This window comes from Sphaeramia orbicularis, chromosome 6, assembly GCF_902148855.1.
Source record: "Sphaeramia orbicularis chromosome 6, fSphaOr1.1, whole genome shotgun sequence".
Classification (NCBI taxonomy): domain Eukaryota; kingdom Metazoa; phylum Chordata; class Actinopteri; order Kurtiformes; family Apogonidae; genus Sphaeramia; species Sphaeramia orbicularis.
In genome coordinates this window covers 18,908,188-18,935,973 of record NC_043962.1, presented here as the reverse complement: position 1 = coordinate 18,935,973, position 27,786 = coordinate 18,908,188, and the positions used below count along the sequence as shown (strand labels likewise).

Below are 27,786 nucleotides of genomic sequence, written 5' to 3'. Positions count from 1 at the left end.
AAGGACATCACAATACATATTTAAAGTATTGTAATGCATTATTTTATGATGGATTATTACACTGAGAGTTCTTTTCTAATGGATGATGTTACAATATTGCATAATACAGTACGACTACTCTTTAGGTATTCAGAATATATATATGCATAGTATTTGATAGATACTCAAAAGATTAACAAACATTGAGGATTTTTATATCTATAGAGATTACGTAAAACAGAATATGTTTTTTTTTTTCACTGATGATTTCAAGTCTCTAATCTATGGTCTGATCCTGCATGGTTAAGATTTTCTCATATCTAAGTGTTTCTGAGTGATGCACCGCTTTTGGGTCTTTGATTTCATCTTCTAGTTCATCTTGTTCTCACACCCCGCAATATCAGGCTAGATCACAAAAAAAATAAATAAATAAATAAAATAAAATAAATAAATTCTGTATTAGGTAGATTTTTTTTCCTTGCTGGGGTATTTATTGAGTATAGCTAAAGTTCAAACTGTGTCTCCAATAGTGATCATGAGTCTCTATCTCCCCCTACAGGCCCTTCATGGTGCTGCCACCTCTGATGGAGTGGGTGCGTGTGGCAGTAGTTCACACAGAACACAGACGCAGCTTCTCTGTGGACAGCGATGATGTTCGGCAGGCGGCCAGACTGCTGCTGCCTGGAGTGGACTGTGAGCCCCGCCAGCTCCGGTACGGCTGTAAGCAGCGTACTTGCCTTCAGGCTGCAGAGCATGTGCACCCAAGCACACACATATGATATAAACACTTAATTTAGTGATGTGAGAAAGGGGGGGTAAAACATATTTATCATGGTTTCATTTTGCCAGCGGTGTTAAAAATTATGCTGTCTTGTCAGGTGTTTAGGGAAAATATGGTGCAATGCAAACAGTCAAAACAGTCAGTCTGCACTGTGAATCACTTAACGCGCTTTGCCCTTCAGAACGGATGACTGCTTCTGTGCCTCAAGGAAACTGGATGCTGCTTCAACTGAGGCAAAGTTCCTACAGGACCTGGGCTTCCGCATGCTCAGCTGTGGACGCACAGACCTGGTGAAGCAGGCTGTCAACCTGCTTGGACCGGATGGTATCAACAGCATGAGCGAGCAGGTAAGAGACACATCCAACACTCATATCCAACACTCTCAAAAATGTATAGGCAAACTCATTTATACTGAAATACACACATAAACCACCACACAGCATGTGGAGGGAAGTGTGTCTCGCTTTTGAACACCATACAGACTTCAGCTCAAAGAGGTAGTCAAACATGGGGCTTCTATGAAACTGGGTTCATTTTGGTACCTGGCACTTTTCCATCTTTTTAGACCCAATAATAAAAGAGAAATTTAGACATATTTCCCCCCAGGGTGTACCTAATGATAACCTCAGATGAATGCAAAAAAAATTGTACTCTTGCTCTGAGCCATCCCATAATTAATGAATTTTTAATAAAATATTGAGGCCAAAAATAGGACCAAAATTGGGACATGAAAAGCTGCCTAGGTGTCAGTGCATTTTATCTTGAAAACATAGCTTTAAATGGTCTTATATAGCGATATAAATAAAGACACTGTGTTAAATGTGTCGATCTTAGTGGTTTTTCTAACCCAGACATGTGGGTTTTTCATGAATCTCAGTCTCGTTCCAGGTTTTGTATGTAACCCATTGTGTCCACTTGCGTTACATGCAGAACCTGCCCAGTTAAACACATTTAAATCGCGAACAATTTTGCAACAGTGGTCATTCTTGTGAAACACTCTACCTTCCATAATTAGTTTAATTCCCAAGATGTACCTGTGAGAGAATAAAAAGATATTTAAAAAAAAAAAATAGTTGTGTGTGATTTTCGTGTCCTTTTCACCATGTTACATACAGATTTTTGTATTAAATATAATGTAAAATAATGTAAAAATGTGTTTTATCTGAAAAATAGTTTCCCTTTCATCTCATTAAGTATTTATTTTTAAAATAGACCCAGAGTGCTTCCAAACTTGGTTCATAACATTAGTCTACATCTGGTTTGAATTTTTAGCCCCCATGTCCTGGTTTTAGGGACCAGTTTCATAGACGCACCCACATATAAAAGCTTATTCTGACATAGTTTTTCCCACAGCTCACCTGCCAAAGAATTCTGTATTATATCATGAGTATCAGGTCCAGTTCAGAATATCTTCAGGGAATGCTAGTAATTATTTGTATGGGAAAATCAACAAGTGCAGTAATTTTAGGCAGAAACTCTCAGAATTCACTATGTTTCTGTCAGACAGCTCTGCTCATATCCCTGATGGCCCAAACAGAGGAGATATTGATTCACAACCTGTAAAACATCGATTAATACCAGAACATTACTTCTATGAAACTTCAGGTGTCTGGAGTATTAAAGTTTATAGTAACACAAAAGTTCCAGCTTGCTTTGTGGTTGTTATTTATTACAAAAAATATCCTAAATATGAAACAAAAAATTGCATTTCATTGACATTTTCTATTTTAGAAGGTGAGTTGGAGTTTTAATTGTGATATATAGTGCATTAATAATATGATGCATTGAAATGAAATAAATATTCTTCCTTTCTGGATGTATTCCGGTATAGGGAATGACCCCGCTGATGTACGCCTGCGTCCGTGGAGACGAGGCCATGGTACAAATGCTGCTGGATGCAGGAGCTGACATTAACAGCGAGGTCAGTGGTGATGAAGTCTGTGCTGCTTCTCTGGTTTTGACACTGGTACATCAAAGTTAAATTAATCCCACAGTGTCCTTGTCTGAAAATAAGTGTTCCATAGTGTTTGTTGTGTGTTATACCCAGTGTTACTTAAAATCCTCTTATGTAAGCGTGGAAGAATCCTAATGGTTAAGGTGGGGTATTTTTTTTTTTTTAATGATAAAATACAATGGGCTTTTGATTCACATGTTTCTACACTATGTTTAGTTTTATTTGTGGTCTTGAAATTAATGTAATGATTTGGAGAAAACCAAACATATCACCCTCATTTCCATTTCATTGTATAAAAGCTGAGGATCATGAGGCGCTGTGAGTTCTGTCAGAGCAGAGAGACTGATTATAGCTTTTCTGTAATTACATGTGCAATGGCACCACCTAGGTTTACAGCAGAAGACATGACATAAAGTCCACATTGACTCACTTTTTTCCTCTCTCAGGGAAAAAGTGAAAGTGAAGTTTCCTTATATAAAAGAAAACTAAAAAACTCATAGAGTCGTCATGGAATAAAGATGGCATCCACTGAGTCTTTGCTGACATCAGGGAGGTCATTATGCTATAACCTCATGATCCTTGTCTTCATTAGTCACCTCTACAACGTCATATCCCATCAGAAACTGTGTCAGAGTTCATCTTTAGCCCACTGCCTTCATAACTCCTGGCCAAAGCACAAAGCACTGTGAAAATATACAGGCACAATTTCAGAAAGAATTTTTGCAAAGTGTGCATCTTGGTTTTAAATGCTGAAAATATTTGCCACTGATGAGTGGAAACTGTGACAGAAGGTAAAATGAGCAGCGAAAAAGTGGCTTTGTTAATTAAGATAAAAATAAAAAATCTACTGAATAGACTGTTCTAATGACTAGATGACAAATTATAATGAACAACTAGAAGAAATATGGTGAATCTCCGTTCCAGGAATGGATGATGGAAGTTGGAAAAGTAACGGCCTATGAAAGAATGTCATATAGGATGCAGGACAAGACAGAAACATATTTGAAATGGAGTAAATACCTGGAATCTTTAGATCTCAAAGACGAAAGGCTAAGAGGATTCACACTGAAAAGACAATGATCACATACCTTATGTATGCATGTGTGCATATTATGATTAGATGCCTCTGTGTAGATATTTATGATCTATGTATATATTACATGGATTCTCAAAGTTGATGTGTGTGGGATAAAAGCCACAATATCAATATGAAAACCTCTTCTGGTTACGGGTGGGTAATTTACCAATGCTCTAATGTTAGTATTTGATGTGTGATGATGTGATATGTTTGGAAAAAGTTAATAAAAAATGTTAGTGATAAAAAAAATTAAAATAAAAATCTAAAAAAAAAACCCAACTAAATAAAAACTCTCAACGAACAATGCATCACAAACTAAAACTGATTCTGTTGGGTTTCTGTAAATTGTCTTAGAGTCTGGTTTTGACCAACTCTATATATAAAGTGTCATTAGATAACTTTTTTGTTGTGATCTGGCGCTATATAAATAAAATTTGATTGACTGAGTGATTTGATTGGTTTTCCCCTGTAAGTCGCTTTGGAAAAAAGCATTTGCCAAATGCATAAACACATAAACACATAAAACACTGTGAATGGTTCATGGCTTACAAGATACATATAATAAAATGGCTGAGCACAAAATGAGACTTCATATAAACAATGGATTTGTAAATTTTATCTGATGTTTTTCTTCCTAACCTCTACTTCTATTAATAAAACAAACACTGCAACTAAATTAAAGTAAACAAAAACAAGTCAGATTCTTAACAAAAAGTAAAAGTACTCAGCATTCATGAAATAATTAGGATTCAAATGAAAGAAAACAAAACAAATTGATAATAATATCTGAGACTGTGCAAAATTTTAAATGTGTCCAAAACTTTTTTCCACTATCATATGTTGTCCAAATTCCATCAAAATGATAAATATTAAATCAATGACCAAAATATGTGCCTTTGTGCTTTGTTCATGTGACTGTGACTCATGTATGTCATGCTGTCATTTGGCTTAACGTGTCACTTCAGGCTTCCAGTGTCCCAGACCACAGAGATCAGGTCAGAGCCCTGTCAGAGAAACCACAGTTGGAGGGTGGAAAGATCAGAATAAAACCATTAGGACGAAGCCTAACTAGACAGATCAATCCATTGTGTTCATTAGAAGGCAAGTGCAGTGACAGGATGTCCTCTGCAGCCCCAGGGTTCCCAGTTAATTACTCTAGTTTTCCTGTAGAAGTTCCTGTCCCCCCTCTTCTCCCTGCAGCTGCTTGTCTTGTGCTCCGTAGGCCATGACGTAGTTTTAATGGCTTCATATCTCTCTCCCTCACCTCCCTCTCACGTTTATCCCAACCCCCCTTCCCTCCTTCCTACCCAAACCTACCTACTTGTGTCCCTTCCCCAGGTGCCAAACTCAGTGCACAAGCACCCCTCAGTCTTTCCCGAAACGCGGCAGGCGACGCCCCTCACTTTCGCTGTGTTACACGGACATGTGCCTGTGGTGCAGGTAGTGACGTCCTCTCTCACCTGTGATTCTCTCATGACCTCTCGTTGTGCTTCAGCTCATGACTGGCCATCATTGTCATTTTTGTCATCAACAGTTTTTGGTGGTGATGATGATAATGGGTTGCCACGACGAGTTTTCTCCAGTCTCTCTCTCTTTTTTTTTTTTTTTTGCATAAATGAAATTGTTGAGATTGTTTGTGTCATGTACAATTTAATGGGTTTGTCTTTGAAGAGGACATTTACCCAGTCAGATGTGGTGAACATGGCCTCCTCCTGTCAATTTGAATTTTTGGGCAAATGGATCAGACCACAATTAGGGAGTGGAAAGTGGAAAAACAGTGGTCTAATTGTTATTGAACTCATTTCACTAATTGAGTTTGTCCTCTAAATGATCTGCCCACTGGATTTTGAATCATTAGATTCCAGAGATGGAACATTTTTAAGCCATGTGCACCACAATGTGATCTCTGGGTAAAGACTATATATGTTTATTGTCATTAAATATGTGATTATTTTACGGTTTTCAAATATATGCGTTTTAAGTCATTTTTCACCTAATGGAAGTAGGATCAAATTGATCTCTGGCTGAGAACATGGTCTCAGATGTCTAAATATTATACCCCCGATAAATCTGCAGCCTTATTTACCAGAGTTAAATTTGTAATACTAGAGTTTATGGAGATGAAAGAAGACTCATAAAAGAATTTCAATTACTATTAAAAAGTACGCCATCTTTACAAATATTAAACAAATTATTTATCACATTAGAAAGTGAATATTCTGCTATTGGATTTATTTATTGTGCTTATTAATTTATTTACCCATAAATAAGGTAATTTTATTATGGGCAAATAAATTATATTTTATTTTTTATTCTTGACCCACCATGTATTCTTAAAAGGGTGGAAATTTTTATGAATATAGAGTAGGTATCAACAAAATGAAAACTAAATACTAGCTCTGTTCATGCATTTATACAAATTACCTGTGTAAATACTGAATTATTATTATTTCCCTAACAGATTAAACAGGTATATGCATCAACGACTGGATAAAAAAGTTTTTTTCAAAGGGCTGTCTTTTCCTCTTCTCCTTTCCCTTATGTCTTCATGTCTCCGTCCATCTCTCGTCCTTTCTTTTCCATCATACTCCTCCTTGTCCTCGCCCAACCCTTGTAGCTGCTGCTGGATGCCAAAGCCAACGTGGAGGGGTCCCTGCAAGACGGGATGGAGAACTACACCGAGACCCCACTGCAGCTGGCGGCTGCTGCAGGTACGGATACGCAGCATGACTCCCATCCTCCGCCTCATGTCCAACTGTAATGCACCATGCTGACAACACCAGCTGGCCAACTATAAGCAGCAGATAATAACTCCTAACTGCCAGCATGATTACTGGCAAAGCTGTTGCTTCAGAGGTGCATTTTTCCTGGAGGCTGGAAAAATAAAGATGAATAAATACATAGAAAACAAATAATAAAGCCTCACTTTCATCTTTCTCTTTGTTGAATTATTGATGTTTAATCATGTTGTGTCTGTGTATAAGCTTTGCCAATTCTTTCTTACGCTCAGGTAACTTTGAACTAGTGAGTTTACTGTTGGAACGGGGAGCGGACCCCATGGTGGGAACCATGTACCGTAATGGCATTTCCACCGCTCCACAGGGCGACATGAACTCCTACAGCCTGGCAGCCGCACATGGACACAGGTGGGATACACACAGGTTCACATTCAGTAATCACTACACGCTCAAAAATGAAGAAATAGATGGAGCTAACTCAGCTTATATTGTACATTCAGCATAAATCTTGTTTATGCACAAACAAAAATTCAGCAGTGCATGTCCATAAAATTGACTCCTTAGCTCTACTGAATTGGTTTGTGCCATATTACATGTTTATCACTGCGTGACTAAACTCCTGCTGTTTCTCTGTGTTTTTGCTGTTGTGTTCCTCCACAGATTAGTTTGACTTTGATTGCATATTGTGGAGGCTAGAGTCAGCAAGCATATGTGAAATGCTGGATAAAAGCGCTTACATTTTGTTCACTTCACATCATAATGAGAGCTGTATTTCTCCAAGATGTACCAAGATAATAATAGGCATTAAAAGCCAACATTTCATTCAATTTATTGTTTTTTCAAAATTCATGTTGTTTTGTTTGTTCTTTTTTTTTTGCTGGTTTTTATTAAATCTGTGCCAATGGTCTATTACATAAATAGCAATAACACCATGACTATGAAGAGGTATTTAGTTTTCATTAAATACTATTACTGAAATAAGCTTGCCTAAATGCTTTGTTAACTTGTCTAATAAAGCATAACCAAACTCTGTATTGACATTTTTAAAAGATATGATTTATTTATCTGCTTTTTTGACAAATTGGTGCAGCTGTAAACTGTATAAGCCCTCACATACATAAATGAATATAGTTAATGTTATAGAAAACACAATCCTTTAATACATTAACCCTTTGATGCATGAATTATGACAACCTTAGTTAATTTTTTTTTTTTCCTGAGTGTTTTTATTCCTCTTTGGGCATGAAAAAACAAATGTGATTGAAATTTTAGTAATGAACCTATTTTTTATGGAGTTACAAAAGTGTCAACTTGGCTGGACACAATGTGTTTAATATTTTGAAGCAAAGAAACATGTATTTGAAACACAATAATGGAAAGTGATATACTGAGTGAAAACTATGAAATAAATATATTTTTAATGCAGCTAATCTGATATTTTGTCACATTTTAGCATACTCTGATACTAGTTATTACTCACTTTATGGAAGTAATATGCAAAAACAAACATTTTAAGAAAACTGTTAATTATAGTCTAATAACAACTAGCAATTGATTTACACTCAAACATGTTACTGCAGATCAGGTTGATCAACAACAGCAAATTTACAGTAATTGTATCAATTGCTGTGTATGAGATGGTGCCTAAGCATCTACTGTGTTGGCTGATATGCAAATAAAACAACAAAACCCATGAATATACAAGAGAACAGCTGCAGAATAGCTGTCCACTGTAGTGACCAGTATGCATGAAAGGGTCAAACAATGAATGATAGTACCACCAAAGCAACAGGGCAAAAAAGTGAATAAAACAGTTTTAATGCCACTATGCTATAATATCTGCAGTGTAATTAAACTGAATTCATTTTCTGATTTTGCTCTTTTTTTCTTCTAGAAATGTTTTCCGTAAGCTGTTATCACATACAGAGAAGGGAAAAGGAGATGTCTTGTCCCTGGAAGAGATTCTTGCAGAGGGTTCAGAGCTGGAGGAGAGAACTCCGTCTCAGATCGACCTGATACGAACTGGGAAGGCCAAACTTAAAGCCCTGAAAGAAGCCATGTATCACAGTGCAGAACACGGTCACGTCGATATCACCATAGATATACGAAGCCTGGGTTAGTTTTGTGCATTCGGTATGCAGCATGTGTGTGGTGTCTGGATGTGCTTTATATGCTATGGGTATATTTCATTTATTTTCCTCAGGTGTGCCGTGGACTTTGCACACTTGGCTTGAGTCTCTGCGTACATGCTTCCATCAGCACCGCCGGCCACTCATCCAGGGTCTTCTAAAAGAGTTCAGCTGCATCGAGGAAGAAGAGTACACTGAGGAGCTCATTACACATGGTCTGCCTCTCATGTTCCAGATCCTTAGAGCCAGCAAGGTACTACACAGTCTGTGGCATCTTTATCTATTTTACTCGCATGTAATTTCAGATATATTTGTTTCCTTTCCTAGCTATTGTGTGATCCTCCTCTTTCGTATTGAGTGATTATCATTCGGTAGTCAGGTCATCAGTCTCTCACAGACTGACAGAGCCCCAGAGGTCTGCTCAATATCAATTATCTAAAATGATAATGATTTATGATATGCCCCCTAGCTCCTCTCTGACTCATTACCCCCTAGGTGGACTATATTAGATCTAAAACAGCACATCATTGTCCCATCTGACACCTCTGTTTGCTTTGTCTTTGCTTTGTATTTATCACTACCCTGTTGGCATGATGAGTTTTGCTGTCGTTGCTAAAATGAGAAAAAAAGCAAAAAAAAACAAAAAACAGATAGAGCTTACATACATAAATAATACACATAAACAGACACACATGCTTATACAAACCCACATCAACAATGTGACTCTCTCATACATATACTTACATTACACACTCCAGGCATCTCAGCCTTCAGTGGATTACTGCAGTGTCAGTCCTTGTCTCTGTCTTGGTTGATGTATGGCGGGGGCAGTGACCCTCATCTCTCCGAGGGCCCTCAGGGATCTCTGACACTGTTTGCCCTGCCATGAGGGCCAGAGACTTCAAAGAAGAGGCTGTTCATCTTTCCTTAGACTCTCGTCTGGAGACTCTACCCAGCAAGAGTGTAAAGATTTTACCTCCTTACATTACCACGAGATTTGCGCTTGACTGGAGTCAGTGAAAGCGTTGGAAAATGCAGAAATGCATATTTGTTGGTTATTGAATCAGTGGTTGTTAACATCTATTTGTTGGCGTCATGCTTCAGTAGGAGCACATAGCCTGACTACGCACAGGGTTTATTGTGCACCGCTGCTGCAGCTCAATAGCAATGCTCCATCCTCTGCTGTAGCACCCACACATTTGCGCACACACACAGGTACTGAAACACATAAAAGTTTAAATTAGATATAAAGGTAAGAAGATCCTGTCATGCTCCTTCCCAGAGAGTCCTATAATAGCACCGTGCTTCACATTCAAGAAATCTCTACTGGAAAATTAAGCCTTAATCTAAAAATCATCCTTAAATAGTCTTTCTCTGCACATTTCTTTGACTAATATAATACTGAATTAGATATTAATCAGCAGGGGCTATTATTACACTGATAATACTGTTTACGTAGGAGTAAAAGTTATAAAGTAGTTACGTTCTTACATAACATTCACTGACGTAGTTCACCTAAAAGCTGTCCTTATCTTCTAATATTGTTTTTCTCTCCCTCTGTCTTACTTTAATTAGAATGAGGTGATTAGCCAGCAGCTGTCTGCAATCTTCACCCAGTGTTATGGCCCGTACCCCATCCCAAAACTCGCAGAGATTAAGAGGAAGCAGTCGTCACGCCTGGGTGAGAGCCTGTCTTTAAAGCTTCAAAGGATAGTCTTGTAATTATGGTCAAATCAATATTGCATTATAAGTGTGTTGTTGAGATTCTACTGAAATGCATAGTTTTGAGTGAAAAACTAAAATGAATGGGAAGCGCATAGAGGTGACGCCACCTAGTGTTCAGTGAATGGAATAGAAACGGCATCATAAATGAAAGAGAGGCAAAAATGTATTGTATTGCTAACCCATTTATTTGTGCGTGTGTTTTGTTTGTTTTTATGATAATAAATAAATGAATAATTTTCCTGGTCCTGTGTGTTTCAGATCCTCACTTCTTGAACAATAAAGAGATGTCAGACGTGACCTTTTTGGTAGAAGGGAAGCCTTTTTACGCCCACAAAGTCCTGCTCTTCACAGCCTCTAACAGGTAGGCTTAAGTATCTTCACTTCAGCATAGAAGAAGCTCAACTATATAATATGTTTAAAGGTCCTGAATTATATAGGTGACCCAGCAGGCTACACATAATGGAAGGTATAGAAGGATAAATTCACATATTCATTTACTAGATGTCACAAAATGCCACAGTCCACAAAATGGAAGGCAATACAACGCTTTGACTCTTAAATTCTTTTTTGTGATGATGCATAGTTTGCCAGTAAGATGTTTTAATTTTACTCTTGAGATGTGTCACTACCAGTCATTCCTTCCTGTAGATCCATAAAGTCATTTTACTGCTCTTGAGATCCTGACAGCATGTCTATTCCACTTTCATATTATTTTACATCGACAATATCCAATCAATTGCATCGTAAAATGACTGAAGGGAAATGACACATCAGTCGAATGTGATGTTGATTCTTTGCTGACAACACTTCCCCAGAGGAAACATCAAATAACTCAGGTTTAACCCTTTAAATCATGGTTTATTGCATTCTGACTATGCCATAAGCTGATGCTCTCTACTGTAGTTTTACTATTTATCCCTAATATTTCTCTTTTTGTGAAATCACTGTTAAAAATACAAGGGTTTATGTGGCTTTAAAATGTTGTAATGATAGATCTTCACAATCTAGTTACTAAAAGGGAACAATTTCAGAAAGTCCATATGTTCACTGGTAATTTTTTCTCTAAAAAATGGTCATTTGGTATTAAATGGTATCTACATGACAATATCCAATCAATTATGTTGTAAAATGACTGAAGGAAAATGACACATCAGTGGAACGTGATGTTGATTCTTTGCTGACAACACTTCCCCAGGGGAAACATCAAATAACTCAGGTTTAACCCTTTAAATCATGGTTTATTGCACTCTTACTCTGTGCCATAACCTGATGCTCTCTACTGTATTTTTACCATTTATTCCTAATATTTCTCTTTTTGTGACATTACTGTTAAAAACACTAGGGTTTATATGGCTTTAAAATGTTATAATGATAGATCTTCACTATCTAGTTACTAGAAGGGAACAATTTCAGAAAGACCATACGTTCACAGGTCATTTTTACACTAAAAAATGGTCATTTGGTATTAAATGGTGTCTACATTGACAATATCCAATCAATTACGTCATAAAATGACTGAAGGGAAATGATACATCAGTGGAACGTGATGTTGATTCTTTGTTGACAACACTTCCCCAGAGGAAACATCAAATAACTCAGGTTTAACCCTTTAAATCATGGTTTATTGCACTCTGACTCATAAGCTGCCATAAGCTGATGCTCTCTACTATATTTTTATGATTTATTCCTTTTCCTAGAGTGTTAAAATTGTGAACAGATTTTTAAAAAATGAACTAACTTTTAATTCTCCCGGAACTGTAATTTCTCTCTTTTTATGTGTCCTTTTATATCTTTCTGTCAAGGTTCAAATCTCTTCTAGCAAACAGACCTTGTGGTGAAAACACGTGCATTGAAATCAGCAATGTCAAATATCACATTTTCCAGGTAATGTGCGTGAGCAAGAAAGTCGTTTTGGATTCCACATTAACCTCTCTATATTATTTCATTGTGAATTCATCCGTGTGTGTGGTACCTTTAATGTCTTTTAGCTGGTCATGCAGTATCTCTACTGTGGAGGAACTGAAGCTCTGCACATCAGGAACACTGACATTATGGAGGTAAGGTTATAATATAAGGTTAGATTTGGCTGTAAACCTGCCAGTATTACTCACTGCAAATGATGAACTCTCCCCTGAACAGAACCATTATAGCACAAAATAATTAATAATCCATCTATTCATTATGAAAATGTCACTTTTTTTAAAAAAAAATCTCATGATCTACCTTTATTGTCTTTGAGATGATTGTGTTTTGTTTTTTTTCAGCTTCTATCTGCTGCCAAGTTCTTCCAGTTGGAGGCGCTGCAGAGGCACTGCGAGATTATCTGCTCCAAGAACATCAACACTGAAACGTGTGTAGAGATCTACAACCACACCAAGGTACAGATGTAATAGAATAGAGCAACAACGCTGTAATGCCTATTGTACGGTACAAAGTAGATTCCAGACTGCGTGCAAAACCTAATTTTAAATATTATTTTCAGTGCTATATAAATAATAAAAAACACACTCAGCTTAAATGAGCACCCACACATCCATGGGGTAGGGAAATAATGACAAGGAAAGTTCTTTATCCCATATCAAACACACAGAAGCTCATGTAACTCATCAAGCACAACAGAGTGAAAAAAATGAAAACTAGAAAAGCGCTGGGAGAGCACAGACCTCTGCCAGGGCAGATCAGCCCCCCCATCACCACCAAAATGCATTAATTTGTTCCTTGTGCCAGTATCAACATTTCCTGAAAATTTCATCCAAATCCATCCATAACTTTTTGAGTTATCTTATTAACAGACAAACAAACCAACAGACAGACAGACAGACAGACAAAACCCGATGAAAACATAACCTCTGCCGTTCTTTGGCGGAAGTAATAAATCATTACCTCCACCAAGGAGGTTATGTTTTTGCTGGCGTTGGTTTATCTGTTTGTTTGTCTGTCTGTCTGTGTGCAAGATAACTCAAAAAGTTATGGACTCTCCAAGTGCTTTTCTAGAAAAGAGAACGCAGACCTCTGCCAAGGCAGATCAGTGGGCCCCCATGCCCCTCCCCCCACCCCCTCCCCAATCACCACCAAAATTTAATCATTTGTTCCTTGTGCCAGTATCAACATTTCCTGAAATTTTCATCCAAATCCGTCCATAACTTTTTGAGTTATCTTGCACACAGACAGACAGACAGACAGCCAGACAGACAAACCTTGGGGGGGGGGGCTGATCTGCCTTGGCGAAGGTCTGCGCTCTCCGAGTGCTTTTCTACTTTAAAATGTTGGCATTTTACATTAGATCACAGTTCATCCATATACATAACTAAAACTAATTCTCATATTCTGAGGCACAATCAAGCTCACACCATCCAATCTTTGAGAATTTTTAGTACCATTCCCACCATAGAGCTGTTACATCCAATATGTGAAGGAAGAATAAATGGAAGAAGAATCCTACTGTAAACACCAAAAAAAATCTTAATGGGTAGATTAAGAGATATAATGAATAACGTACTATTAATAATGAAAACGGTGGATCATCTTGAACTCAGTTAACCTGTCTCTGATGTTTATTGAGAAATGATGAATACAGGAAGTACGGCCCTCAATATTAGATTTGTCACAGCAGTACTGATTTTCATTTTTCAAGGCTCCTCAATAGAGCTGACAGATCCAGATACTTTAGAAAAGTAATGTACAAATTTTGCAATAAGCAGTTTCTAAAGAGTGCGACAAGTACAGAATGAGATGTTTTCTCTGCAAAATGCCTGAGTTGCATATAATAAAAATAAATTTGACTGAAGTTGATCATACCTTAAGCTTACACTGCAAAAATCAAAATCTTACCAAGTGTATTTTTCTCATTTGTAGTCAAAATATCTCATCACACTTAAAATAAGACATAATCATCTAAAGAGTAACTTGTAAGTGAGATATAAGAACTTATTTTTAGACAATAGATCTTGAAAATCTTATTTCGAGAAATCTTACCAATATAATTTTCACTTATCTCAGATTTTTCGATTGAATTAAGCAAAAAAAATCTTGAATTAAGCAAAAAGATCTGCCAATGGAACAAGTGAAAATTATCTTGGTAAGATTTCTTGAAATGAGATTTTCAAGATCTATTGTCTAAAAATAAGCTCTTATATCTCACTTTCAAGTTACTCTTTAGGTGATTGTGTCTTATTTTAAGTGTGATGAGATATTTTGTATTTTGACTAGAAATGAGAAAAATACACTTGGTAAGATTTAGATTTTTGCAGTGTAGTTCACCAAAAGATGAAGCGTATCGTCTCTATAAACATCTTTTATGCAGTTCAGCACTTTTGCACACTATGTAGCAAGAAGGGGCGTATATTGGCATGAATCTGGCGATACAATACAAATCACAATACTAGGATCACAATATGATAAATTGTGATATATCGCAATACTGTAAATAAGAAGATATTTTTTGTTTTGTTTCTTTTTTTAAAAGATTATTTCCTGGAAAACTTATAGTGCAGCATTTGGATAAATAAAGTTTTAACATGCGGCTTTACCAGTACAAAAAAAACACACAAATAAATAAATAATGTTTTACAGACATTACCGTTTAAGATCCTGCTTAAATGTTTGTATTCTATTGCGAAAAGAATACATAGTGCCGTTTATAAATAGTTTATAATGCCGGTTATAAATTGAATGCCGGTAATGCCAGTTATAAATCGAAAGGATGCTGAAAAACTGGTCCATGCTTTTATCTCCAGCAGACTGGACTACTGTAATGCACTCCTTACAGGTCTCCCAAAAAGCAGCACAGACAGACTTCAGCTGATTCAGAACTCTGCAGCTAGGTTATTAACCAAAACCAAGAAGAGAGAGCACATTACTCCAGTGTTGGTTTCCCTGCACTGGCTACCGGTAACCTACAGAATTGATTTTAAGATACTACTCCTCACGTATAAAGCTCTAAATGGAACCGGACCAAGTTACATTGCAAACTCACTGATCAATTATGTACAAACTAGAACACTGAGGTCATCAAACGCAGGTTTACTAGCAACTCCCAGAAATATTACAAAGAAAATGGGGGACGCAGCCTTTACTAACTATGCACCAAAGTTATGGAATACAATTCCAAAAGACATTAGAGAAGCCAGTTCACTGAATATATTTAAAACCAAATTAAAAACATTTTTATTCTCATTAGCCTTTGAAAGGAGATAAAAATGGGGTCACAATTCAGGAACCAGGAATGTGCGGTTTTTCATTTTTATTTTATTTTATTGTATTTCTGTTTTTATTTTTTATTTTGCTGTATTTCAAATTTCATCTTATTTCTTGCACCTCAAAAATTCTATGTATAATCAAATATTTTAATGTGCGCTGCTTTTATTTTTATTTTATTGTATTTCTCTCACATTTCATCTTATTTCTTGCACTTCGAAAATTCTATGCATAATCAAATATTTTAATGTGCGCTGTTTTTATATTTATTTTTATTTTATTGTATTTCTAATCAAATCTAAATGTATTTTAATTTCAATCAATGTGAAGCACTTTGGGCTACAATTTCTGTATGAAAGGTGCTATACAAATAAAGTTTATTATTATTATTATTATTATTATTATTATTATTATTATTATTATTATTATTATTATTATTATTATTAGTGTCCGGTCCCTGAATCATCCAACATCATAACATTATTTTTGTGCATCCCCAATAAAAAAACAAACACTTGCCTCTTTCAGACAGTAAAAAGTGCTTTTAGGATGCTTGAATTAGCCATTATTTAACAAAACACTGTTATCAATTTCAAAAAACTATATTTATGACATGCAATATCACAATACTGCTTCTGTAGTACTCAAACAACAGAACAAGGAGCTTGAAAAACAAAAATCAAAAATGAACCTCCGCCATGTCTGCATTTGAATAAATACCTAAAAATATCGATGCACTACTTTTTAATATCATTACAGTATGGTGAAGTGAAATATCGCGATATATTGTGATACCGATATTTTCTTACACCCCTGGTAGCAAGTGTGTTGTGCAGCATCGTCAGGGTAAAAGCAGAGTTACAGCACTTTACTGTTTTTTGTTTTGTTTTTTTTTTTTTTTACAGTTTCTTGATGCTCCAGACTTGGCGTCCTACATCGAGGGGTACTTCCTGAAAAACATGGTAGTCCTTATCGAGTTGGATCCGTTCAAACAGCTGCTCTATGACGCGCCTCCTGATAGCCCCGGCTGCGACATCCTACAGGACCTGGAAAAAACTCTGGCTATTCGTATTCAGTCCATTCACCTGTCGTCCTCCAAAGGATCAATCGTCTGAGCTCCTGTGCTTCTGGGAACAATGAATATTTATCAGAGAGAAGGCACTGTATTGAGATGTGTCTACGTGATAGATGATCTTAAATGAAAGAGAAAAATTAGGGAGCTTAGAAAATTGGACTAGACTGCGATCTTTATGTCTGTGGAGCTCATCAGTTGCTAATATATGCTTCTTATTATCTTAGCACAGATGGTTACAAGTCTGTCTGCCTTGTTGATATCTGTCTACTATGACTTACAGTTACATACAATGACAGTCATGAGATAGCTGTATTATGCCACAGTTTGCCATACTTCACTGTACCAATGTCCCTAAGTAGTACAATAAATGTGTTACGTGTTAAACTGAACATCTCTGGTGGGACTGCAGAGGCCCAATGAAGACAAAGCTGCAGGAGGGGAATCAACATCAACTGTTAAAGCGTATAATTGACTTCATTTTAATGTGATAAGCCATGAGTGTCTCTCTCCCTGGCTGTAGGGGGGAAGAACTGCCACCTCATGTGATTATTTGCTTAAACATCTGGATGTGTACAGACTTATTCATTTGTAAATTTGTCATTCACTTAGAGTTTTCTCTCTGAAGCCAAACAATATGAACAACTGACTGAATCTGAAAGAGGGACATTTCAACAGAGCAGCTGGATTGGAAAAATAACTTTTTCCATCCCTCCCTGCTAAATGTGTAAATATTGTTGATAAGAAAACAGAGCTATTGATAATGTAAGTTAATGTATATATTCGCAGATGTTTTCTCATGTGTCTTACTGTTGAATATCGCTGTATAAAAAGAAGCTCATCTTTTAAAAAATGTAGGTTTAAATGTTGCATGTCAGAGGGATGACTGTGTCTTCTGGTTTTTTCTGTCTGAGCTGTAGGAGCTGCTTTCACACACTGCTAAGGCCGAGAGTTTATTGAGAATTATTTTGTCATTAGCATGGGTCACTAAATGTGTAGCAGTTAAATGGCATCTTCATTTTCTGTGTGAAAGGCTCCGGGCCTGTTTAGTCCTGTACTGGAAACATTACGCCGTTGGCTGTTTTTCTCGGGATTGTGAAACCACATGACTTGTATATGTGTGACTTTCCTCTATAAAGATTAATATAAGGAAAACTAAGAATCTGTGGTCTGTTTTTTTTTTTTTTTTTTGTGAAGACCTTGCATCCAAAAAAAAAAAAAAGCCTGCAATGAGGATTTATTATTCTATTTGATCACAAGAATTGAAGGCTGCACTGTTATTATTCTGTGCTAGGCAGCTAAAAGGTTAGATCTCAGCTGGAAATTGGTTTAATGTGGAGTCCAACTGCACAGAGGCTGATACAGTGTGAAATAAATACCTAAAACAAATGAGAAAAAATATCTGAATAAGTCCAGTTGTCCTTATTTCCTGCCTTATTCCTTCCCCCCCTGCATGTTCCATAATATACAAAGTGGAACTGTGTGTGTGTGCTTGCAAAGTTCAAAGTGGTGCAAGTGCGAAAGGCAGTGTCGGACACGGACGGACAGGTGTAGAGAAAATCAAAGGAAGAAACCAATCGGATATAAAGTGCATTCCTGGAAAGAGAGAACAAAGCAGAGAGAACAAACCGGCCTTGTTCTGTTTGTCTTCACTCATGCAAAAACCAGTAAAAACAAAACATCCATGCTCTGCTGCTACTGCTGCTGCTGTCAAAGCGCTGCTGAGGAGAACAAGTCTTCTATTTCTAATGTAGATATGCACTAATTTAACATTACTACCTGGAGATTTATAGTTCTAGTAGAAGATATTTGTTTTTAATTAGGTTTGCTCCAGGCTTAGTGCCAGTCTCATCTGGTCCAACCCAAGTGGCTAAGATGATAATATTCCTCTTTATGTCACATCATTGTTAAAAACACCCAGGTTTGAGTGGATTTAAAATGTTGTAATGATTAATCTTTACAATCTAATTACTAAGAGTGAACAATTTCAGAAAGTCCATAAATTCACTGGTCATTTTTAATCTGAAAAATGGTCATTTAGTATTAATCCAATCTATGCACCTCAGATCCCTTTTTAATCTCTCTGTAACTGTTGCAGGGTACGGTACTTGTTTCTTTGAGGGTGTGCGGTATTTGCAGTAAGTGTGTGTTGGGGCGGAGACATTAGAATGGCGAGGGAAGGGGTGACAACAGTTGTTAAGGAGTCGCCATGGATACCGCCGCCCAGGAACAATGCTGAACCGAGAATGCGGCGCTGTGTTAAAGACTGAATGGAATCCTGGGGAGAATATATGTGAACATGCTTATACACTGACACAATTAACACAGTCCTACACACACTGGCATGATGTCGTCATCCATTGGGGTTTACTCCAGAGGTTTTTATTTAGAGCAGAAATTATCCATCATCGGATTGGCTGTGTCAGACAGGAGACCATGTGATTAAGCCGTGGTAATGTCTCTGTTGCCTTTTCTAAAGCACTGCTGGGCATCTTAATTTCCCAGACTGTGAAGTGCACTAAGTAAAACCAACAAAATCATGAGGGGAACTCCACAGCAGGGTACATTCAACTAAACCAAAGACCAGTTTTGACACGGTCCATGATTGGTGTTGGTGTATTTTCTTTTTCTGAGCTGCTCCTTCATTCCTCCACACATAACTTAGTATGTTGCCATGTACTCAGTTCTGAACGTCCATTGTTCAGCTGTGTGAGTAGGCTGATGTGCATGCGTGTGTGTTGTATGTGTGTGTGTGTGTGTTCAAGAGTGAAATGGGAGGGTAAAAGGGTGTTCGCCCTACTAACTCAGCCCCCAGTGCGAGCCCCTCCGTCCACCCCTTGTTGTCATGCACAGGCAGTTCCCCTTTGGCACAAACAGGCTGGCAGCACAAGAGCCATGTGTTTTAGTTCCATGCTTTGAAGGACTCAAAAAAAACTTTTCAGAACTGTTTCAGAAAAAAAAAAAAAAAACTTTGTGTAGCAGAGAGAGAGAGAGAGAGGAAAGAGAGGGTGTTGAAAGAGAGTGTAAGAGTAAGAGAGAGAGATGGGGAGCAGAAGGAGCCACAGACAAAAACAAGTTGTCTTCCATGTGATCACTTGATCTCACTTGTTGGAGGATATCCTTGTCTGAAATTTTTTGGGGGAGATTGCGCAAGAGACAACAACAACAACAGGTGAGTCTGTGAGAACAGTATGTGACAACCAAGCTGGGACACAGTGGAAGATAAGTGGTGTCCTCTTGGCACAGGCATTTGGAAAAGGAGGGGCTGTTGTTGTTATGCTGCATGATTGGTAGCCTAATGGCTCCCTGTGTTTCAGTTTAATTCACTTTTCATTGATTTTTTTTTTCCCTAATTTCCCTGATTAAAGCATTGTGATTTCCAGCTTCAGTTTGAAAGAAACAAGAACTTGCAGGGTAGGTTGAGAAGGACATGTCAAAATGAAATCATCAGGTTCTGCTTGATCCAGTTCATCTCCCCCTCATCTTTTGTACCTTAATTGTTTTAAATTATTTCCTTCTCTTTACAGAGCCTCTCCCCACTCGTTGTTTCCCATTACGCCGCCAAAGAAGACAGCTTTTTCAGAAATGCACCGTGAGGAGCTGTCAGCCCGAGAAGAGTTCACCTACAGCCACATGTCCACCCTGGAGAGGGCTGCAAGTGGCGGCGGCGGTGGGACGCTGGGCCGACGGGGGGACAGGGGAGCAGAGAGGAGGCCAGACAGGGGGGAACGGGACAGGCCCGAGCGGGACAGTTACACAGTGGACGTGAGGGCCAGTGACCTGCAGCTGGCGCAGCCGGAGCCTCTAAAGCACCCCTGCTTCAGCTACAGGGCCTGGCTCTACAGTGTCCTCATAGGGGTGAGAAGAAAGACGGAGGCACACTACAAAATTTACATTAGCCTGTTGAACCTTCTACACACATATTTATGAGAATGGGATTATTTAGTTCTTAACCCATAGAGAAACAGCCACCGGTGACACAAACCATCTATAGATATAAACAGTTTAATACCTGTCGATCCACTAATCCTGTCTATACATGTTAATAATTTATGTAAAATATAGTTTCTCATCTTTCATGGTCGTCAGATATGACCCATTTGGACGTACAGAGGCTCCAAAATCTTCTACAACATTGATTCACCAGTAAAACCCATGGAGTTGGATCAATGACAGTGAATGGAGACACTTGTTTTACATTCAGTTAGCAATATCTTTGCTGAAAAAGTCACTTTTTCCTTTGTTTTTCTCTGTTTTGATATAATTAACTTTGAATTTACTCTGAGTTTTCATGAACATCTACATGATCAGTGAAATTAAATATAGGAAAATATTTGATTTAAACCAAAAAACGCAGAATACAGAGGATTATATTATGAAAAAACTGGTGATAAATCAGTTAAGAAAGGTAGAAACAGAGAAAAAAATCATTTGGGAACTGTCACAAAAGTAGCACTATGTCTTTATGGGTTAATGTGTATCCCAGTCTTGCAAATGTGTGGACTAGAATGAGTAAGACAGGAAATTTTATTTTGTGCTTCCATTTTAAACTGAGGAGACACTTAGACTTAATAGTAATACTAACCACACATTGAAATATTGCTAATTTTAACTAATGCATGGTTCCTGATGATGCGAGCTGTATGGCGAATTGCACTTGCACATCAAAAAATACTTTGCTTTATGTAATTACTTCACACATACTTGACCTTCACTTAAGGGATGTTTATTCATAGTTACTGCAAATGTTAATTGATATGACACCAAATTAGAAGAATTTCAACATTTATATCAGATGTATGCCTTTGACTAGTCTTTCTGTAAATAGTAGTAATTCTAGTATTATGGAATTTCAGACTTTATGATACATCTTGCAGTAAATTATCATGAGTCATTAGCTAAGCATTACATAAGTATGTCATTTCATTTGAACCTGTATTATTTTTACCCACACAGTATTTCCACTTCGTAGAGCACTGACAGTACCATTAAATTAATCTTAGTGTTAGTATAGTCAACACAAAAACCTCACTTTTAATCCACTTTGCCAAATTTGTATCTCTATGCTGAATGAGCCAAATAAATAAAGCGTTGTACACTATAAAGGTGCATGTGATTGGATGGAAATTTGACCAGTTGATACTGCAGGTTGCAAATCACTGAGCTTATCTACTAAGTATATTTCTAATATTAGTTTGTGCATGAAAAGATGAAAATGCCATTCCAATGTAGATTTACCTGCATTTATGAGTGTGTATATCTGTATGTGAATGCATGTATGCCTTCTCAGGGCAGTCTACTCATCACATCTGGTTTTTCCCTGTATCTTGGAAATGTATTTCCTGTTGCTATGGACTACCTTCGCTGTGCTGCTGGCTCTGTAAGTGTCATGATCATACAAGTGTAATCACATTTATGCCCATAATAATGACAAAACCACTGCCTTCCTGGTTTGGTAACAGTGTAATATCATATGACAGTGACACTGAATTCAGGCGCTATCAGCTGAAGTGATAACTCATTATGAAGCAGCTATTTTCTTCTTCACAGGGTCTCCCTGCAGCGATAGCTAGTTTTGCTATTGCCAAGAACAGACATGTTGCTGTGAGTAAACAATGAACACACTCAAGGCAAAATACATCATTATGGTTTAATGGATTTTTAATTGAAGTTCCTTGAGGCTATTTAGGATGGATGTGAATGCTGATCTAATTTTTCTTGTTGTTTCAGGTGTCAGATTTCCAGGTGGTCTACGTGTCAACATTTGCAGTGACGACCACCTGCCTGGTTTGGTTTGGATGTAAACTGGTCTTAAACCCATCTGCTGTTAATGTAAATCTATGATCTAACCCAACCACTGTTCTATATACTGTTTGGAAAAAAAGCCCTCTCTTCATTTAATTTCCTCAGTCTTTCCTGTGCTTGTGTACCTCTTCTCTCCACCTGTTCAGATCAACTTTAACCTCATACTGATGATTTTGCTGGAGGTGCTGATGGCGAGCACTGTCATCCTGTCTGCTCGCTCTGCAGAAGACTGCTGCTGCCACAGGAAGGTTTGGGAGAGTGATTGATTGCTCTTGATCCTCCAAATGATGTCTTTCCCCTCTTACTCCACCTTCAGCTCTCTAACTCTTTTTAATCTTGCCGTCCATCTTGTAGTCGGGGGCGTATGAAAGACCTGTGGTTATAACGCCTGCAGTGTTTCCTACCAGACTCCTCAAAGCATATTCTGTAAGTGGTTTCCAGTTTCATCACACAGAAAGTTTTTGTCCACTTAGTGGCTATACGTAACAGAATCTCTTACAGGTGATTGAGGTCATCGTGGGAATCTCTGCTGTATTTGGAGGTATTATCGCGCTCAACATGGATGCTTTGCTGCCTGGGCCCTACTTGTCTGTCACATTCTTCTGGATACTTGTAGCTGTAAGTTCTCCCACTAAAACTTCATTACAACAGAGATTACATGTCAGACTAAGTGACTGATTGACATAGTTCTTGCCTTGGCAGTGTTTTCCCAGTGCCATTGCCAGTCATGTTGTGTCAGAATACCCCAACAAGTGTCTGGTGAGTACAGAATTACCATTAATATCTAGCAAATGTTTGGTCCTTACAAAATAAGCACTGACTGTACTGTATTTGTTAAGTCAGTGTTTTTCAACCTGGGGTCGGGACCCCACGTGGGGTCGCCTGGAATTCAAATGGGGTCACCTGAAATTTCTAGTAATTGATAAAAATAAAAATAGAAATTTACTAATAAAAAATATATGATAAGTTGAGAGAGACAATCCCAATACATAAAAGACATGACAAACTCTGAAGCTGAAACTGAAACACTGTGGTACTGTTTATCTTTCAAATATTCATTGTGGTCATTTTATGATGCTACAGCTCTTTCATAATTCATAGTTCAGTTTATTGTTTGCTCAGTATTAATTTGCAGACTTGTAAATCCAAGCTGGACTGACTGTACATATCCTGACCAAGGAAAATAAATTCTCACTTTGTGCAGTAATCTCCACCTGGTTTTTCGGCCTCCATCCATAATAATATACATTATATAGCCTAAATGTCATCTAAAATTAATGTTTATTTGCAACATAGTATAGCAAACTATTACATGATCAAAAAATGTATTTTAGCAAAAAATATATAGATATCTTTGTTTTGAATGTCTGGGGTCACCAGAAATTTGTGATGTTAAAATGGGGTCATGTTGGGAACCATTGTGTTAAGCTGTTGCTGATCAAGCCAGTAAATAGATAACATACTGTTTAAACTCTCATACTTAACCCTGTAAAGCCTGAACCATTAAATCATTGACAGAAAATTCCAGTTCATTGAAACCAGAGCCTTTATTGGTCCTTCTGAACAACCCCCCAATTTTTTTTTTTCCAAATATCAATTTCCATGTACGATTTTCAATTTTGTATCATATTTGATACAGCAGGTCTCAATGCTCAAATATTATTATTTTGAACAAGCAAAAACATAATATAATACAAACATGTCTAACAAATTGGTAATTCCTTTTCAAAATTGGCAAAGTTCTGCCTCCTCACAATCTTGTAGTGACACTGGAAAGGCCTCTGGTGAACGAATTCCTTTCCCCTGGTGAATTATCTGTCTATTGCATGTATCTAATTGTATACATCAGGCTCTTCAAGACAAAAAATATCACATGGATCATGTAGAGGGCTTCAAAACTCATGTATCAAATATGATACGTTCAGCATTATAGGGTTAAATATTGTGAACTGTTTCCAGACCAATATACAAGTTTTATCATTGTCAGATATTGAATGAAGAAAAAATATTGAGTTTCTTTAACAAACTAAACTAATATGTGATGTAGTGACACAGTAGGATTGTCGTCATATTCAGGATCTGTGGGTCTAAGTCTGTTCTATTTGCATACTAGGTCTGTATTCACTGTCTTTGGTGCATTTCTTTTTCTTCTCACATTTATATTTTCATCTTAGTTTTTCTTTTCTGTCTCTTCCTGGTGTCTCTCAGGTGGAGGTGCTCATCGCCATCAGCAGTGTGACGTCTCCCCTGCTCTTTTCAGCCTCCGGCTTCCTCTCTTGCAGTGTGATTAGTTTTGTTGAAATTTTCCTGCATGATGTACCCACAGCCAAGGTAAATTTAGTCATACGGCGTTTTACTTGCAGTGTGAAATGTGACGGTCTTAGCTTTATCTGTTCAGCCTTTAAATTTGTTTAAAAGATGAATACCGGAACTTTTTAAAGAACGCGTGGTATCACCTCTTCCTTGACCCTGAATTACTGAGATTCATCTTCACATTTGTCTTTGTGTTTCAGCAATCATATGACATCCTGCTGCTGATTCTGATGGTGCTGTTGCTGGTGCAGGCAATTCTGACTTCGGCCACTGTGGTGCACTGTGCTGGCTATAAGAGTCAGCTCCGAATGGGGCTCTAGAGTCTGAGGAGATGCACAGCACTACCCACTACTATGAGGTAAGGCAGGTCAAACACTCACTCTACACTTCCACATGTGTATATGGAAAATTATGCACATTTTTTTCGATCATATTGCATCTTTTAATATTGTTGTTGTATTGTTTATGACCTCTATAGTCAACACCACACGAACAACCTAGAATGAACCTGGAACATACATTCTTCACGCCTCATTTACCCTAATTTTGTTGTCTTTTTTTTTTTTTTTTTTCGGTTGGTCGTTTACCCTTCAACATTTCTGCTCTTCAATCTCCCTCTTGTGGCTCCTGTGTCCTGTTTTGCTCTCTCAGCAGCAAGCATCCAACGGAACGCTGCAGGATTTTGACAAAGACAGAGCCTGGAAGGCAGTTGTGGTGCAAATGGCCCAATAAGCAGCTCTATAGTAAACAGGGAAGTTTGATGAGAAATGAGAAAATGGAGGAGATGCAAGAAAGCACATTAATCTTCAAAGCAGAAGAGTACAATCGTGAACATTAGGAGAATGAACAAAAAGCTGTTGAGAGTGAGGTGCATTTAAGGAATCATGAGGGGGAAGATAAGCATGTGAGCACATAAATGCCTTTTTATTTGATGTAGATATTTGTAAGGATTTCAGCACTTTGCTATGATGCCTTTTTTGTGGTTTATATAACCGTTACCTGCTTATACTGAGAAGAATCCGGCTCACTTATTGTACTTTGGAAAGCACAACTTAGATTTAAAAATAGGTACAATAATCATCTGAGCTAATATAAAGCATAGGATTAAACAGAGATTTCTAGTTTTGACAAATGTAGTATGGAGTAAATAGATGACGCCATTTTGTCAGCAGCATTTTTATAGTTCTATGAAAACAATCAGTTCATCTCAGACTGTATTTAAGCACATCCAGCCCACTGTTTTTGTTATTTGTATTTTTTTAATGAATCAAATCTGTTATTTCATTGTGAATTGTATTGAATGACAACAAATAAAATCATCAAACAAGCCTTAAGTTAAAACCAGAGGCAGACTATAGTTTCTTTTTGAATGTTAACCATAATTTTAGCACTTTTTACAACTGTAATAAAGCTTGTTGAGTAGAAGGTGCCTGTGTCTCTTGTCATTTATAGTGTGATTTTATAGCATCTTAACTGGAATCTGTCCTGCTTTTAACCCTTTCATGCATACTGGTCACCACAGTGGACAGTTATTCTTCAGCTGTTCTCTCGTATTTTCATAGATTTTGTTGTTTTAATTCTATATCAGCCAACACAGTGGACGGTTACGCATCATCCCATGCACTGTAATTCATCCCATTACTGTAACTTTCCTGTTGTTGATAAACGTGATCTGCAGTAACATATTTGGTATAAATCAATTGCTAATTGTTAATAGACTGTAATTAAGATTTAAAAAAAAAAAAAAAAAATGCTGAGTTTTTTTTCATATTTTGAGTATGTAGCAACTAGTTTTATAGTATTTTAAAATGGGAGAAAATATCAGACTAGCAGCATTAAAAATTATTTTATTTCATAGTTTTCACACAGTATGTTGCTTCAAAAATTAAATGCATCCTGTCCAGCTGAGTGGACATTTTTGTAACTTCATGAAAAATAGGTTCATAACAAAAATTCAATCACATTGTTTTTTCATGCCTAAAGAGGAATAAAAACAGTCAGAAAAAAAATCGTATAATTCATACATGAAAGGGTTAATTGCAAAAGTTTGTCATGATCTGCTTGTAAAAACTGTTAAATACAGATTATTAGGTTTTGTTTTGTCAATATTCCCTGACAAAGGCTCATTGTAGTGATAATTGGGTCGTTTATGTTCCATTTGCTTGCAGTTTACACTATATGACAGGAAGCAGGAAGCTGAAAATTAATTATTTTTCAGATGGTAGATAGTATGAAACAAATCACCTTCATCAGAGAAGAGACAGAGGGAGAGAGGCTTGTGTTTGCAGCAGCTTCTTAAACCGGCGGAAACCGGCTCCGGGAAAACAGACTTGTGGCTCCAAGTCCAGCTGACGACCACCGGGGGGCGCGCACAGACCCGCGGCCCCGTCACCTTGTAAAAACCCAGCAGGAGGCTGAAGTTGAAACACCGCTACATTATGATCCACGGTTACATCTTACATTCTCTCCTGGTCAGCTGATGATAAATTAAAATATGATCAAGAAACAGCACTGTCTATAAACCCAATAAAATATGCAATGTCTGTTAGAATTTACAGCATGAATTTAATCAGGATTTCTTAATCATAACAAAGAATCAGGTTCTTGGTGCAGACTGAGCAATATGTTTAAAATGGTAACTGAGCTCTTGGATGCTTTTAACTAAAATCCAATAAAAATCCTTGTTACCAGTTATTATTGCCACACCCAAAGAGATTGAATGACAGAAATCTGTTCCATTCGTGTTTGCACATGTCTGAGGCCAGTCCCACATTCTCTACAGACTGGATAAACCTACCAATAATAAAGTACAAACCTTATGTGCCTTATAGTTAGGTTGTGCATGGAAAGAAATGATGCTCAGAGCAGAGGTAGTCTTTTAATAGTTTAATAATAACAATTGGCTGTTTATATAGTGTATGATATAGTGATAGTAACAGTTCACTGGTGTTTGGTCTACAAATAATGATACCCAATGGGATATTTGTGCACAACCTAATTAAATTGTGCAGAAAAC

General features: G+C 37.3%; 2 protein-coding genes across 3 annotated transcripts in view; both read left to right on the top strand.

Annotated features, from left to right (window-relative positions):
- The window catches only part of btbd11b (BTB (POZ) domain containing 11b), a 79,195-nt gene extending 61,393 nt beyond the window's left edge, over positions 1-17,802 (top strand). Inside the window, exons 4-17 of one of the 2 annotated variants that reach the window (XM_030136327.1) lie at positions 539-691; positions 942-1,107; positions 2,592-2,681; positions 5,131-5,232; positions 6,410-6,503; positions 6,803-6,938; positions 8,425-8,645; positions 8,734-8,912; positions 10,235-10,340; positions 10,643-10,745; positions 12,187-12,268; positions 12,373-12,441; positions 12,649-12,762; positions 16,486-17,802. In XM_030136327.1, coding sequence (XP_029992187.1) covers positions 539-691; positions 942-1,107; positions 2,592-2,681; positions 5,131-5,232; positions 6,410-6,503; positions 6,803-6,938; positions 8,425-8,645; positions 8,734-8,912; positions 10,235-10,340; positions 10,643-10,745; positions 12,187-12,268; positions 12,373-12,441; positions 12,649-12,762; positions 16,486-16,695 — 1,825 coding nt within the window. In that variant the 3' untranslated portion in view covers positions 16,696-17,802. The remainder of the gene's footprint in view (positions 1-538; positions 692-941; positions 1,108-2,591; positions 2,682-5,130; positions 5,233-6,409; positions 6,504-6,802; positions 6,939-8,424; positions 8,646-8,733; positions 8,913-10,234; positions 10,341-10,642; positions 10,746-12,186; positions 12,269-12,372; positions 12,442-12,648; positions 12,763-16,485) is intronic. The other variant, XM_030136328.1, reaches the window with a different exon arrangement.
- A 1,700-nt stretch (positions 17,803-19,502) lies between these two features.
- mlc1 (modulator of VRAC current 1) lies at positions 19,503-26,195 on the top strand. Its single transcript, XM_030136329.1, is given in 13 exon segments — positions 19,503-19,824; positions 20,180-20,510; positions 21,943-22,032; positions 22,203-22,256; positions 22,383-22,484; positions 22,604-22,705; positions 22,812-22,883; positions 22,959-23,075; positions 23,160-23,216; positions 24,666-24,788; positions 24,971-25,085; positions 25,088-25,128; positions 25,422-26,195. Coding segments are annotated over 12 exon segments (1,227 nt in total). The 5' UTR covers positions 19,503-19,824; positions 20,180-20,237; the 3' UTR covers positions 25,503-26,195.
- The last annotated feature ends 1,591 nt before the right edge of the window (positions 26,196-27,786 follow it).